The 14446-nt window shown below is 36.8% G+C and overlaps 1 protein-coding gene across 8 annotated transcripts in view; it reads right to left on the bottom strand.

Annotated features, from left to right (window-relative positions):
* Positions 1–14446, bottom strand: part of CDK12 (cyclin dependent kinase 12) — an 84744-nt gene that overhangs the window by 65648 nt on the left and 4650 nt on the right. For all 8 annotated transcript variants that reach the window (XR_015796609.1, XR_015796610.1, XR_003084256.2 and 5 more), the window contains exons 2-5: positions 10758–11639; positions 8329–8505; positions 2191–2330; positions 499–669 (exon numbers count right to left, since the gene is read on the bottom strand). Coding sequence is in view for 5 of the 8 variants with exons in the window: in XM_088143399.1 (XP_087999525.1) it covers positions 499–669; positions 2191–2330; positions 8329–8505; positions 10758–11639 (1370 nt within the window). In the remaining 3 variants the exon portion in view is untranslated. The remainder of the gene's footprint in view (positions 1–498; positions 670–2190; positions 2331–8328; positions 8506–10757; positions 11640–14446) is intronic.

Raw genomic sequence — 14446 nt, 5'->3', positions numbered from 1 at the left:
TTTATCACAACACATGTCCTATGAATTTCCTAAGGTAGATTATGTCATAAGTAGGAAAATATAAGTGCCATAAATTTTGCTCTGGGAAAAAAGGAGGATTCAGGATTATTGTTTAATACTCTTTTCTCTATCTCCCTTAGTATTCATCATCAAGACAGTTGTGTCTGCAAATCTAAGTCTCCCTTCCTAAGAATAGCAACATTCCTCCCCCTATCTATTATTACGGTTAACCTGATCATCCTACACAGCACAGAACTCCTCTCAAAATTTCACAAAAGATCCTCAAGATGAATAGAAAACTTCTAACCCAGATGTTTGTTATAAGGTAAGTTTTTGCCATTCTGGTGCTCCAGACAAAATTAAAATATATCTGCACAGAGTACATTAAGTTTTTCATGTACAAAGCATGTTTGTTACTGCTAAGTAAACCAGCTGATTTGAAATGCAGGCCATAATCTCACAATTTATCTCTAAACGATCTTCTTTGACAATGAGTACCTTTGTCCTTCTTGAAATCCAGTGCATCTTGTTTGTCTGTAACAATTTCCTTCATGTTGACAACACTCCGGTGAATCAACTGTCGGAGGATCTTGATTTCACGGATAGCTGTAATAGGGAAGCCTTCCTTTTCATTGTCCAGCCTTACTTTTTTCAAAGCCACCAATTCACCTACCAAATACAGATCACAGCAAATAACAATCAAAGTAAAATTGGGCAAAAGAAAGAAGAGAAATGAAAAATATGGTCTTCTTGAACGTGTCCCTCTCTGTCAATTACCTGAGGGGACACTGTCAGTACAATGAAGACTTTTGATCACATCAGCACTGGGTGTATCAGGAGTATAAAAGCTTTCATATTTCAGAACTCTTCTTCATTTCCATACTTGAAATTGGTCCAATAACAGATACAGGTAGCCCCCAGTTTAAGAACAATTTCCGTTCCAAGCCCTGTCCTTAAGTTGAATTTGTATGTAAGCCAGAACAGTATTATTGTATAATACTGCATAAGTAGTATTGTGCAATAAACTCAAACCATTGTGTATTTAACTCAAATCACTGTGTATTTAACTTGAATTTTGCTACATTAGGCTCCATTCTTAACTATGGGTCGTCTGTAACCCGGGCATTCTTAACCCGGGGACTACCTGTACTTTGCAACCCTTATCACTGAAACCTAGAGGGCAACCAATTTATCTTCAGTTTATTCTTACAAACTATTATAGACAGGTCATTTGTTCCTTTCTTTATATAAAGAAGCCATCGGTTATACTTTTTATTTTATAATAAAAATAATCAAAAACAATCTTATAATCTCAATTTAGACAGATGAGCAGAAAGGAGAGGAAACGCAGTGAAAAGAATGTAATGGGAAAGTCAAGGGTAACACATATGTACAAATAAATGTATTTAAATGGGAGACTTCCTAAAAGTCCAAAATAACCTGAACAACTCTACACTCTTGGAAGACAAGTAATGCTATCTGGATTAGTTATAGATCTGAAAGCATGGAAACATGGATATTCATATGTATTATAGGTTTTGCTAGATACAATCTAGGATAACATATAGCTGCATTCATTTGCGAATGATTTCCTAGTGCTATATGGGCTTTGAAAGCCACTATTTCACAGTTGATAATGTCGTGATCCCCCTCCCCCCTGCTTAGCCTTCTATTCATGGAGTGATCTTCTATACCAACATTCTTTAGTCTAATTTTGCACTATTGATGAAGTGGCAAAAATCTATCTTTTGGGGAAAGGCAAGTATTTCATCATACAAGACTATAAAATAAACTGATGGGCAATAGGTTCAGGACAAAGACTAATAGTGTATACAATGCATACTACCCATGCCTAGTTCATGTTGAGTTGGGTGCAATAGATAGCAAGGATGGCCACTGAATTAGTTAAGAGCTCTATCAATGGGTACAATCTATGATATTGCAATGGAATCTCCATATACAAAGGAAACACAATTCTAAATAGAGCTACTATAGACAAACAATAAGGAACTGCTGTGATATTCAAGCTCTCTTTTTATATTGTTAAGATATCAAAGGTGACCCAAGTTTCTTATGAGAAAGCCATTCCATCACCAAATCATGTGTGAAACCTGTGCTAGCCAATCTACTGCATTTTATAATAATCATATAACAGAAAAAGGTTAAAAATAGTCCATGTTTTATACTCACCTGTATCCTTGTCCTTGGCTTTATACACTTGCCCATATGTTCCCTCACCAATAATACCAATAATGTCAAATTTATCCACACAGCGCTTTCCCCAATCACTTTCTGTCTGCCTCCTTTCACCGTAACGAGGGCAACAGATTCTGGGAGAGATTTTGGGTAGGGGAGAATATACAAGAACTATTAAAATGCAAAATTCTTACTTAGACAAAATTCTTTCATAAACCTTTACTGATCTTCCTACCCAGATTTGCATGTGTGTATGTATGTAAACTGTATATAAGAATTGTTGTTACCTAACACATTTATTTATTATATATATTATGCTCCACTCCTTTTCGAAGAAGCTCAAAGATTATACATAGTTTTCCAGATAGGCAGATTATAGTACTAAATAAAATGAATATGATTAAGTATGAAACTGCATATTCCAGGTTCAGACTGGAACCATGGTCTGTTTACCAGGTTTATTAAATACACAATTGGCTAGATTCATACAACTTGATAAAATACTAATCATAGTTTATAAACCACAATGGTTATGTTCATATAATGTGCTAAACCAAAATCAAAAAACTGACATCACCACTTAGCATAATATCTGAATAATGTCACTTCCAAGTTGTCATTGATTTCAGATTTCTTGTACTTGTGTTGTAAATATGGAGATTCTTTGACTCACATGATTTGTTCATGTCCAGTCTTAAGAAAATATACATGTAAAAGACATCAATGGCAATGATGAATTATACTCCTGAAATATGGAATTTGACATTTTATGAAGAATTCTGGCTTAAGTGTAGGGCTTAACAAAGATAATTGTTTTATACAGATGAAAAGAAATATACAGTGCATTTGGAAAGTATTCAGACCCCCTTCACTTTTTTCAATTTTGTTATGTTGCAGCCTGATACTACAATTGTTCAAATTCATTTTTTTTCTCATTAATCTACACTCAGTACCCCATAATGACAAAGTGAACACAGAATTTTAGAAATGTTTGTAAATTTATTAAAAAGAAAAAACCAAAATATCACATGTACTTAAGTATTCAGACCCTTTACTCAGTACTTTGTTGAAGCACCTTTGGCAGCAATTACAGCCTTGAGTCTTTTCCGGTATGACGCGACAAGCTTTGCACACCTGGATTGGGGGATTTTCTGCCATTCTTCTTTGCAAATCCTCTCAAGCTCAATCAGGTTGGATGAGGACCGTTGGTGGACAGCCATTTTCAGGTCTCTCCAGAGATGTTCAATAGGGTTCAAGTCAGGGCTCTGGCTGGGCCACTCTAGAACTTTCAAGGAATTGTCCCTAAGCCATTCCTGTGTTGTCTTGGCTGTGTGCTTAGGATCGTTGTCATGTTGGAAGGTGAACCTTCAGCCCAGTCTGAGGTTTTCATTGAGGATATCTCTGTACTTTGCTCCATTCAGCTTTCCCTCAACCCTGACCAGTCTCCCAGTCCCTGCTGCTGAAAAACATCCCCACAGCATGATGCTGCCACCACCATGCTTCACTGTTGGGATGGTATTGGGCAGGTGACGAGCAGTGCCTGGTTGCCTCCAGACAGAACATTTAGAATTGAGGCCAAACAGTTCAATCTTGGTTTCCTCAAACCAGAGAGTCTTGTTCCTCACGGTCTTAGAGTCCTTCAGGTGCTTTTTTGCAAGCTCCAAGCGGGCTTTCATGTGTTTTGCACTGAGGAGAGGCTTCCGTCTAGCCACTCTGCCATAAAGCCCAGATTGGTGGAGGGCTGCAGTGATGGTTGTCCTTCTGGAACTTTGTCCCATCTCCACACAGGATCTCTGGAGCTCAGTCAGAGTGACCATCAGGTTCTTGGGCACCTCTCTTACTATGGCTCTTCTCCCCCAATTGCTCAGTTTGGCCAGGCGACCAGCTCTTGGAAGAGTCCTGGTTGTGCCAAACTTCTTCCATTTGAGAATTATGGAGGCCATTGTGCTCTAGGGAACCTTCAGCGCAGAAATTTTTTTGTAGCCTTCCCCAGATCTGTGCCTTGCAATAATGCTATCTCTGAGCTCTGTAGGCAGTTCCTTTGACCTCATGGCTTTTGCTCTGATACAGTATGTATTGTCAGCTGTGAGGCCTTCTATAGAGAGGTGTGTGCCTTTCCAAGTCATGCCCAATCAAGTTAATTTACCACAGGTGGACTCCAAGGTGTAGAAACAGCTCAGCAACTATCAAGAGAAATGGGAGGCACCTGAGCTAAATTTCAAGTGCTGTTGCAAAGGGTCTGAATACTTATGCCAATGTGATATTTCAGTTTTTTCTTTTTAATAAATTTACAGACATTTCTAAAATTCTGTTTTCACTTTGTCATTATGGGGTACTGAGTGTAGATTAATGAGAAAAAAAAATGAATCTGAACAATTGTAGTATCAGGCCGCAACATAACAAAATTGAAAAAAGTGAAGGGAGTCTGAATACTTTCCAAATGCACTGTATATTCTTGATGTTAAGGAATGGATTCAAATATGTGATCGTTATCAATTTTTGAAATGTCTTTATATTCTAAAAATGAGAAGATATTTTCCTATGGATTTAAAAATAACTTTAAGGATTGAATTAATTTTATATTGTTATTATATGGAGCTTATTTTTTTTCCGTGTTTTTCTACATTTTTTCTGTTTTTTCTTTTTATTTTAGTTACTGCACTACAGGTAGTCCTCGACTTACAACCATTCGTTTAATGACCATTCAAAGTTATGATGGCGCTGAAAAAAGTGACTTACAACCAGTCTTCGCACTTATGACTACTGCAGCATCCTCATTGTCATGCGATCAAAATTCAAGTGCTTGGCAACCAGAATGTATTTACAACAGATGCAGCATCCTGGTGTCATGTGACTGCCATTTAAGACCTTCCCAGCTGACTTCTGGCAAGCAAAGTCAATGGGTGAAGCAGAATTTGCTTAACAATCATGTGAGTTGCTTAATGACCGCAGTGATTCGCTTGATGACCACAGCAAAAAAGGTCGTAAAATCAGGTGTGACTCATTTAACAACCGCATCACTTAGTGACAGAAGTTCTGGTCCCAATTGTGGTCGAGGACTACCTGTATATGTATTTCTTTACTGTATTATCACTAAAACATTAGTATTTTTGGTTGGTTGGTTTTTTAACTTTTCAAAATTTTTGTTAGTGAAGTATAACAAACATAATTTCATCAACTAGCATCTCTGAATCTAATCACAGGCAATAATGCAGAATACCTGGGCCTGGAGGGAGAGAAGTGTAAGCAATGATAATGTTCATTCACTAAAGCAGGAGAAGATTTCTAATAACCCAAACACTTGAAAATAGATTTCAAAGTTGACTTCTGGTGTCAAACTATGGTATGGAGAATTGAAAATGGCTCTATGAAAGCAGAGCCAACAACTATGGCAAAGACCAAGGAACCTTATCCAAAGACTGGTTCCTTGGAACCTCTTTGGATAAGGAGAGGTCAGGAGAATGCCCACAGGTGCTCCAGATAGCTGGCCCTCATGAGGAGACAGCAGGACAGCGGTTTTCTCGGGTTTGAGTGTCAGGAGATGATGTGGCAGAGACTTTTAAAGGACACTAAGTTTGCAAACCTCACTCTATAATCACTTTTGGAAATTTTGCATTAACTACTTCTAAGGTACTAGAGAATTTCGGAACAACAACTTTGAAAATGCCGGGTGAGCCTGCCTTCAATCCTGAACAAAAGAAAAATTTAATCATAAGCTTAAGAATTTTAAAAATCTGAAATAAATAGCAAAAAGCTAAATAAGATTTTTATCTTAGAAAGTTATAAATGGACTAAAGGTCCAGATAAAATTAGAATATTGAAACTTTTACAATAAGATTTTGGAATTAATTATAAAGAGCAAACAGTTTCTCATGGGAAACAAATTCTGTTTTGGTTTTTCAAGACGTAACAAAGATAAGCAATTTCATGATTTCAAACACAGGACACTAGAGGGGACTAAAGTTTTTAAGTAAAGGAAAGATTTACAAGCCTGTAAAATGATGCAAAATGTTATAACAATAAAAATACTAAAGGAGACTTTGAAGAATGGAATCAGAAAATAGTAGCCACAATATCAACAATGTCAGTAATGATGTCTGTTTCTATGGATTAGACTATGTCCAAAAGTTGTTATTGAAGAAATGACAGCTGTAGAACAAATTTTATCTGACAAGATAGAGATGGTATCGAAAGTGGATTTACTACTGACAGACCAAGAGAATAACTTAGAAAAGGATGTTTCACTGGATCTACAAAAGAAACTGGCTAAAATTTAAAAAGAGAAATATAAATGACAAACCAAAAGAGTGACCTGAATAATTTTTTCCTACTGGATTTACAAAAGAGGCTTGTTAAAGCCTTGAAGAACTCTGTGCAATGGGACAAAAAAGAAATGAAGAGAAATGAAATCCCACAATAATATTTGTATGAACTAAAGATTAAGACTGTTAGAAGTAAAAGGAAGGAATGTAAAGTTGGTTTATTTGATCAAGGTTAAAACAAGATACATTGTTACTTCTGGCAACCTTTTATGGACTTTCTGCTGACACCAGAATTGAAAAGATGTTTTATGGATTTGTTTATAGATAAGAGATGGGATATGGGATGAAGAGATAAACGTTTGTAACCTTAGAGGGGGCGAAGAGTCACTAAATTTGTTTATACTTGTTGTGATGAAGGTTAGAAGTCACTTCTTTATATATTTTCTCTTTATTATATTCTTACTTTTCTCTTCTCTCTTTTTTCGTTTTTCTTGCACTTTTTACTCCTTTATATTCTATTCTCTTTTCTTGCTTTACATTTAGTTTGTATTAGATTTTTACTATCATAATCAAAATTCTTAATCAAAATTATTTTATATATATATATAAAAATAAATATATATTTCAAAGTTGTTCCCTGTAAAACAATAGCTGAAAGAATATTATTGACTGCATTTGAATTATAATTCTATTTTTCTGCTCTGTACATATGAACTGTAGTCATTAAACTTTAAGGTAGATAAAGGATTAATACACATATGCACTCAAGTACTTGAAGTTCCACTTCTCTTTCCCTGATACCTGCATATTGATCAGAGCATCCAAATTTTCTGGGCACTTGGACCACATCTGACTTCAAAAAAAACAACTTGTGGGTGTTATCACAAAATGGCTGGGAGGAGGTAACATGCCTTATCACAAAATGGTTTCTATAGGTGGTTAACAGTGTATATAGGAGGTCCCCTCTCCAGAATGTTAGCAATTTTTTGTAGACTGGATTCTCACTATACACTAAACCTTAAACTCAGGTAAACAAAATCCAACTACAATGTTCACATAAAATATACAGATATTATTCCTTAATGATAATGACAGGGTTATTGAAATACACTAAAATACAAAGTGCTCAACTCTATTTTACCTCAGTAAAATTACTGTTCTGAGCATTTCAATATTGTTTTGAGCTCAAAACAGAGTTTCAAGTTCAAAATGCTTCCAAAATGCTGAAAAACAGCCAGTTTTGCATCCAAACAGGACACAGCTTATCTTTATTTTCTGGGGAGATAGGTATACTTAGAAACAAAACTTTAGCTGCAACCATCTGCCATTTTATTTTCAAGAACATTTCTGAGTTCTATGTGAGTCCCAGAGGCATTAATAGAAATACAGGTCATATTTGAGGGTGATGCTTTGCAACATGCTTAATTCTTATTTTATTTCAAATTATAGAATATAAAATAAATTAAAACTAGATAGGCATGGAATCTGGCAGATACCAAGGGAGATGTTGTTGGATTCACTGGCACCCATGGATACCAAGCTGAGGACCAAACCTTATCCTCCATGCACGATGAACCAGATCTGCATTGTGAGCTTCTCTCATTTTCCATTTCTGTCCATTTCAAATTGGATTGTATTTCAATTGAAAATACAGTAGTGTTATTTACCAGTACTAATCAAAACAATCTAGACTCATGAGTATAAACAGATATATTAGCAACTCTTACTATATGTCATTGGACAAGATGAAAGGTGATCTGGTTAGCTATGTTGACCATCCAATTTATTCTTCCTGCCAATCCTAAATGTTATCCTAAAGGTAAAGTACTCTGAAACAGATGCCATCAAATAAAGTATATTTAGTTCTTACTTTGGTCTCTTTCTCAATGATTGCTGAGGTGGTGTGGCTGCCTTTGGTTCTGGAGACTCTGGCGGTGAAGGGTCTCCACCAGGAAGCTCTGGAGGGAGTGGGAGGTCTGTAAGCAAGTGTCGTGGTCTCTGTTCTTTCTCTTTCTTCACAGACTTCACAGGAACAATCTCTTTTGGACTAAAGCACCAGAGAAAACAAGGAGAGTGTTATGAATTATTTAGAGGCCGACCACTATTCCACAACTCCAAGTTTTCACACACACGGATAATTTCTAGATTGTAGGAACAATACAGCAGCTGCTACAATTTCAACTTTATTGATAGAAATATCTACTGGAAATCAATCCAACCAAAGACTGTACCAAGTTAGCATTAAAGTTTGTACATTTGTATACCTTGTATACAGTTGGAATCACAACATTCTGGGTTTTAGAAAACATTTCACTTTTAATGTGATGGAAGGAAAAAAATAAATTTAAAGAATACAATCATTAATTGAATTTATTTTAACTGAAATCAAATTAATTTTCTCTTGGCCCCACGTTTTCAAGTACATTCTTTATCCACACCCACCACACTACTCAAACTTTAAGTGCAGCCATTGCTTGAAAGAGACAGAAAGAAAAGCACCCACAGATTACTACAAATACCTAGAAATGAGTGTCTGCAGGTAAACAACTATACTAACTACAGCTTTGTAAATGAACACTTTAAAAATAGCATTCTTTCCATAGATTAGTATTTGTCATTCATTACTTTATAGTTCCTGGATACTACTATGTGCTGCCTCCCCAATTAACAGATACAGAGATAGGTCTGCAGGCTGATTGACATTGGAAGGTTAGCAATGCAGTATCAAGTGATGATGTCTAACTGTGCCATCAAAGATATAATTACAGAACAGAATTCCCATCTCTTCACTTTACACACTTTCAGTGGCCCCAGCCAAACATGGGATGGTACAAATGCACTTGAAAATTAATACTGTTTGCTAGATTTAGAATCAGGAAAATTCCTCTCCCTGGAAATCAAACTAGCTAGAAGTCTGAAAAATAACTGATGGTCCCTGAAGTATTCAACCTGGCTTGTTTATTGGAATATCAAGAATTCTGCTGTACAATTCTGCTTGATGAATATTGTGTTCTGTGGGCTGGTGGATAGAATTGCCTTCTTTTAGACACAGGTTTAAGTTGTCTGGGTTCTGGGTCAAATTCCAACACAATTACAAAGAAGGTAGGAATGCTTAAATCTAAATACTAGAAATTGACTTATTGCTTCCCCTTCTCCCCATAAGTTTATTATACAAACTATTTTTCTAGTGTCTTTGTTCCAGAGGACTTTTGATGCAAAAAAGAAAACTATTTTAATTTAGGCAATATTTCTGCTATAATAATAATAGTAATAATAATCCACACAGTAATAATATCCATACAGGCAAGATTTACATAAATTTCCCTGTTTAGAATTACTTTGGTTTCATCAGACAGAATCCAGTCATGCTGCACCACTCAAGCTCTCAAAGGATCATAAAAATCCAGCTCTGCACCGAGTGTTATGTCTGTGAATAACTAATTGTTACACTTTTTACTAGTTAGAAGCTCCTTACAACACGAGGAATATTTTGACAGACTAGAAGAGAAAAAGACTCAGACTAAAATAAGGAAAATGGAAATAGTGCAGACTATAATCTAGCTGAGAAAAATCAGGTCACAGTCATAGCAAATCTTGGTCTTGCAGAGTTCCCCTATCATCCTCTTTATATATAAAATGAGACAAGTGAAAACAGGATAACATGTCCAATGAGAGGAAAAATTAAGACAGCAACTAAGGTGGCTTAATGAAAAGGCCAAATTATACTTTACCACCAAAAAAAAAAAAAATCTGACTTAAAAAGATCATTCCTGGCTCCAAATATGGCAATCAAATACTGATAACAAAACAAATTGCTACACACTGGCTATTTAAAGGGAACACTGGGTGCAAAAGCACAGTGTTAGCCTGCTTAAAAATTTTCCAGTCATGAACATTTCTGAGCTATCTTCATAAAGAGCACTGCAAGTAAGAGTAAACACTGAAAAAAACAGTAGGATTATCAGCCACATTATCTAAGTCTAAAACTATCCTGACCAGCAATACCTATCAGGCATTTCAGGCTAAGCCCTCTCTCAACAGTGCTACCCAAATTCTTCTCTATTAAGGAGATACATCCTTCATATCCTGCAAGAAATTCCCAGTCTTGTCCACATTACTAATTCAAGGTTCCAGAGGCAGCAACCAGACTACTACTCCTGCCAATATTAACTACTGACTACAGAATTTACTTCACCAGGTCAACAATTTTCAGATACCAACGTTTGCATCAGAACAGTGAAGCAAGCAATCCATTACACTAACAAGCCTTTGTAGAATAGCAGTGTCTATAAACCTTACCTTTCCAACTCATCTTCCCCAGGCAAGATTGGTGGGAAAGGGAGTGGAGGCAACGTTGACGTTTTCAGATGTGGGACAGCTATGGCCACGGAAACATGTCCCTTTGAGGAGGATTGCATGGTGGACTGAGAGTTAGCCTGAGAAGTCAAGGATGTCTTAGAGTGGGCAGAAGATGGCAGACACAAAGAAACTAAAGCAGGGCTGTGAATGGTAGATGACTGGGCAGGTGGCAGAGGGGGAACAACTGGCAATGGAGGCAAAGGGGGCAATGGAGGAGGAGGAATCTGAGGAGGTGGGGATGATGTTGGTAAAGGAGGGAGTGACTTTACAGAAGGCAAAGGAGGTGGGACCTCTTGCTCAGCTGTCTCTATTTCTTTTGGAGTCACAATTTCCTCCTTTGCTATAACAAGTTTCATATCTTTTGTTCCCATTGTTTTTGAGTCTTTAACCGAAGCAGGTAGTTTCTTCTCAGAATTTTCTACTGTCTTTGTTTTGACAGGCTCAGGAGTTGTTTTCGTCTCTGCATTGTGCTGTAGAGTATTTACCGTCTCTAGATCAGGAGGACATTTTTCAGGCTTAGCCATTTTTGTCTTCTTGACATCCATTATAGACTCTTTTACTTCAGCTAAGTTATTTTCTTTCCTAGACAACAGGCTAGGTGAGTCCTTGCTCTCCTTTCCATCAACTTTTGCTGCAGCGGCTGCTGCTGCAGCCCTCTCCTTTTTTTTCCTACTCAGCTCAGCTCCCAAACTGGAGGTCAGTGGTAGTCGAGCAGGTGAGATACTGGAATGGCGACTGCGAGACCCAGTTCTTTGCTTTTTGTTATGAGATGATGAATGCCTTGAATAAGCAGGACTTCTGCTTCGGGATTTCATGGGCTTCCTATGAAAACAGAATAGGATAAGTCAGAATCCCATAAGATCTCAACTGCCATACTTTATGTAAAAATCAACCTCTAGTTCTCAAGAAGTATGCTTGATATTTCTTTTTTTTTTTAACTACACTATATGTTTGGTTTGGAATTACAAGATATGTGAACCCAGCCATTGCAGTTTGTAAACCATGGTTAAGTGCTGATTTATTCATCAAACCATGGTTAAAATAGGTCATGGTCTAGCCATTTGTGAACCCAGTCTATGTACAGACACTGACCATGACCCTAAAGCTCCAATACACATTCTAACTTGCTACAGGCTTCTTCGTTTTCTTCTATAGGCCCACTTTATGTGCATAGCCTGAAACTGCATCTTCCACTTACGTATAACAGATAATATAACAATCTTCATTGTACCACCTGTTAAAATAAAAGGAGTCAAACATTTTAGGCCTGGATATATTTCAGACCTCAAATCTTTTGTTTGGAAGCTGGAAAACATGATATCACTGTGTTTGTATGTGCATACACAGAGATATATTCCCTGTACTAAATGTGACAGAAACTTCTATAAGGCAGAAATCTTTACTACAAAGTTTTTCTTTAAAATGTTCTGACTGAAGAGAGATGGAAGGGAGAGAAGCAGAACTGCCTTTGGTTGGGTCAGCATTGTTTCAAGCTTCACTTTCCCACATTGGTGGCTACTCTCCTAAGATGCCCTTAGAGGTTCCATGTAATCAGAAAAAGAACTCACTGAGGTTTCCTTTTCTTTAGCACCAAGACTGAAAGTTCACTGGCCAGCTCAGAGAGATTTTCAGCTCTGCTGTTCAGCATGGGCTATGTACTTTCTAGTATAGTGTAGCAGAAGACTAGAATAGGGAGACTCAGGTTCTAGTGCATCCTCAGCCATAGAAGTTTACTGTGTGATTATGGGCCAATCACTCTTTTTTAGTCCAACCTATGTCACAAAGTTATTATGATAAAAAATAAGGGGAGGGAGTGCTATGTACCCTACCTACAGCTCCTGAAAGTAGAAATTAAATTAAATTAAATTAAAAGAACTGGCAAGGTCTACCAAAACTCAATACCCTGTGTCAGAAATCTGCACGCTGGTTCTTAGTCTTCCCCAGTCTATCCCTGGCAGTGAGCCTTCTCAGTTCTAACACTACTGGACAAAACTGTTCTAAGAATCAGATCTCAGCAAATCAGTCATCCTACCTAAATCATTCCTAACCCCAAATACTAAAACTCCAACAAAATTAACCTACAAAACACAAAGATTTGAAAGCAATTTTTGCAGTAAACTACAGGCAGAAATTACAGGCAACTGAGATTTTATTTAATCCTGAGGTCTAACAGGAGCACCTCAGGTCTTTGCAGCATAGGTCACTAAGGTTAATCTAAAATTTAGAAGATATAGTAGCAGCTTGAAATGTGAATGTTAACTGCCTTATTTTTTAATTTTATTAATGAAATATATTAAAAGCTGCCTCCTTACTTTGTTACTTCATTATTTTCAGATTATTTAAAAGTTTTAGGTTTTTTTTTTTTGTTACCTTTTTACTATATTCATTATTAAGACAGTATGGCTACTGAGACTTGCAGACAGTGGTGTCCAGAAATCCAATTGCCAGGATCATTACATATACAAGATTGTACATACAGTTGTTTATGACAGGCACTGTTGATTTAAATTAAACTCAAAGATAAATTTGGCCATGGAAGAGGGCAGAAACAGCAGTAAGAGTCCACAAAGCCAGTAGGGGTCACTAAATAAACATGATTGAGAAAAGAGCATCATTAAGTCAGTAAGTAGGGCTGAACTCAGCCTTTAGACCTATTATTCTAATTTTATTCTACATTTTGAATAAGCTATCAATAAGTAACTATAAAGATATAATTTGCTGTTTTAGGTAGTTTAAACAGTTTACATGGCTTCCAATATAGAAAAAGTTAGTTGCATTCTTGGGGATACCAAAGTCATATTTAGTGATGTTATTTTGGTATAGCACAGACATCTATCAAGAGCAAAGGGCTCTTGAATGTAACTTAACTGGGGCCCAGATCAGGGCTCTCTCCTTTGCAATGATGAGTGTCATTACTGGGAAACACCAATTATCTACAGGAATTCAACAATAATAAGAGTCATAATAGTTTAAGAAAAAACGATTTTGTTCTTTTGGCTGAAAGATGGTTATTCCCATGGAACGCATCCACTGGTTGAGTTCACATATCACACTACAGTGTGGTTTGTTTTAAAAGCTATGGTGGCCTAATTTTACCAGGGTGTGTAGACCACAATAGCTGATTCACCCAGCACACTAAGTCATAACCAAACAAACCACCACAAGGTTTAGTGACATGTGAACCCAACCACAGTCAAATAAATGTTAGCTATGCTTCAGGGCACACTTCCAGGTAAGGTAATATGTAGACAGAATATTCTTCACTTGTTCCTCATACAATCCAAGAGGGTACCCTAAAATATTCCCCAGAATTCAGGTCACCAAAGTTTACTAATAAATATGCAACAAAATTCTTCACAGAATATTTGAGCTCCAGTCATCCGTATCCCAATCTCTAACCTTCAATAAAGTCAGCAGTCTGCCAATCCCTGCTCATTTAGGAATTCAACACTGGCACCTGAGAATTAGCTCTTCAACTCACTAGAGACACCATTTGATAGTGGATTCTACCACAGTTTTAGCCCAATTATAAGCAGCCATTCCCCAGTTAATATGAACAGTCAGTTTAGAGGAAGGGCACTTTTTTTTTTTATAGACTACTCTAATGGAGAATGTGAATTAGAAATGGT

This window comes from Python bivittatus, unplaced genomic scaffold, assembly GCF_059951505.1.
Source record: "Python bivittatus isolate LINGU-HERP-01145 unplaced genomic scaffold, Pbiv_v1 ctg000410_np1212, whole genome shotgun sequence".
NCBI classification, from domain to species: domain Eukaryota; kingdom Metazoa; phylum Chordata; class Lepidosauria; order Squamata; family Pythonidae; genus Python; species Python bivittatus.
Note: the sequence above shows the minus strand (reverse complement) of the source record. Positions and strands in the feature narration are given on the sequence as shown.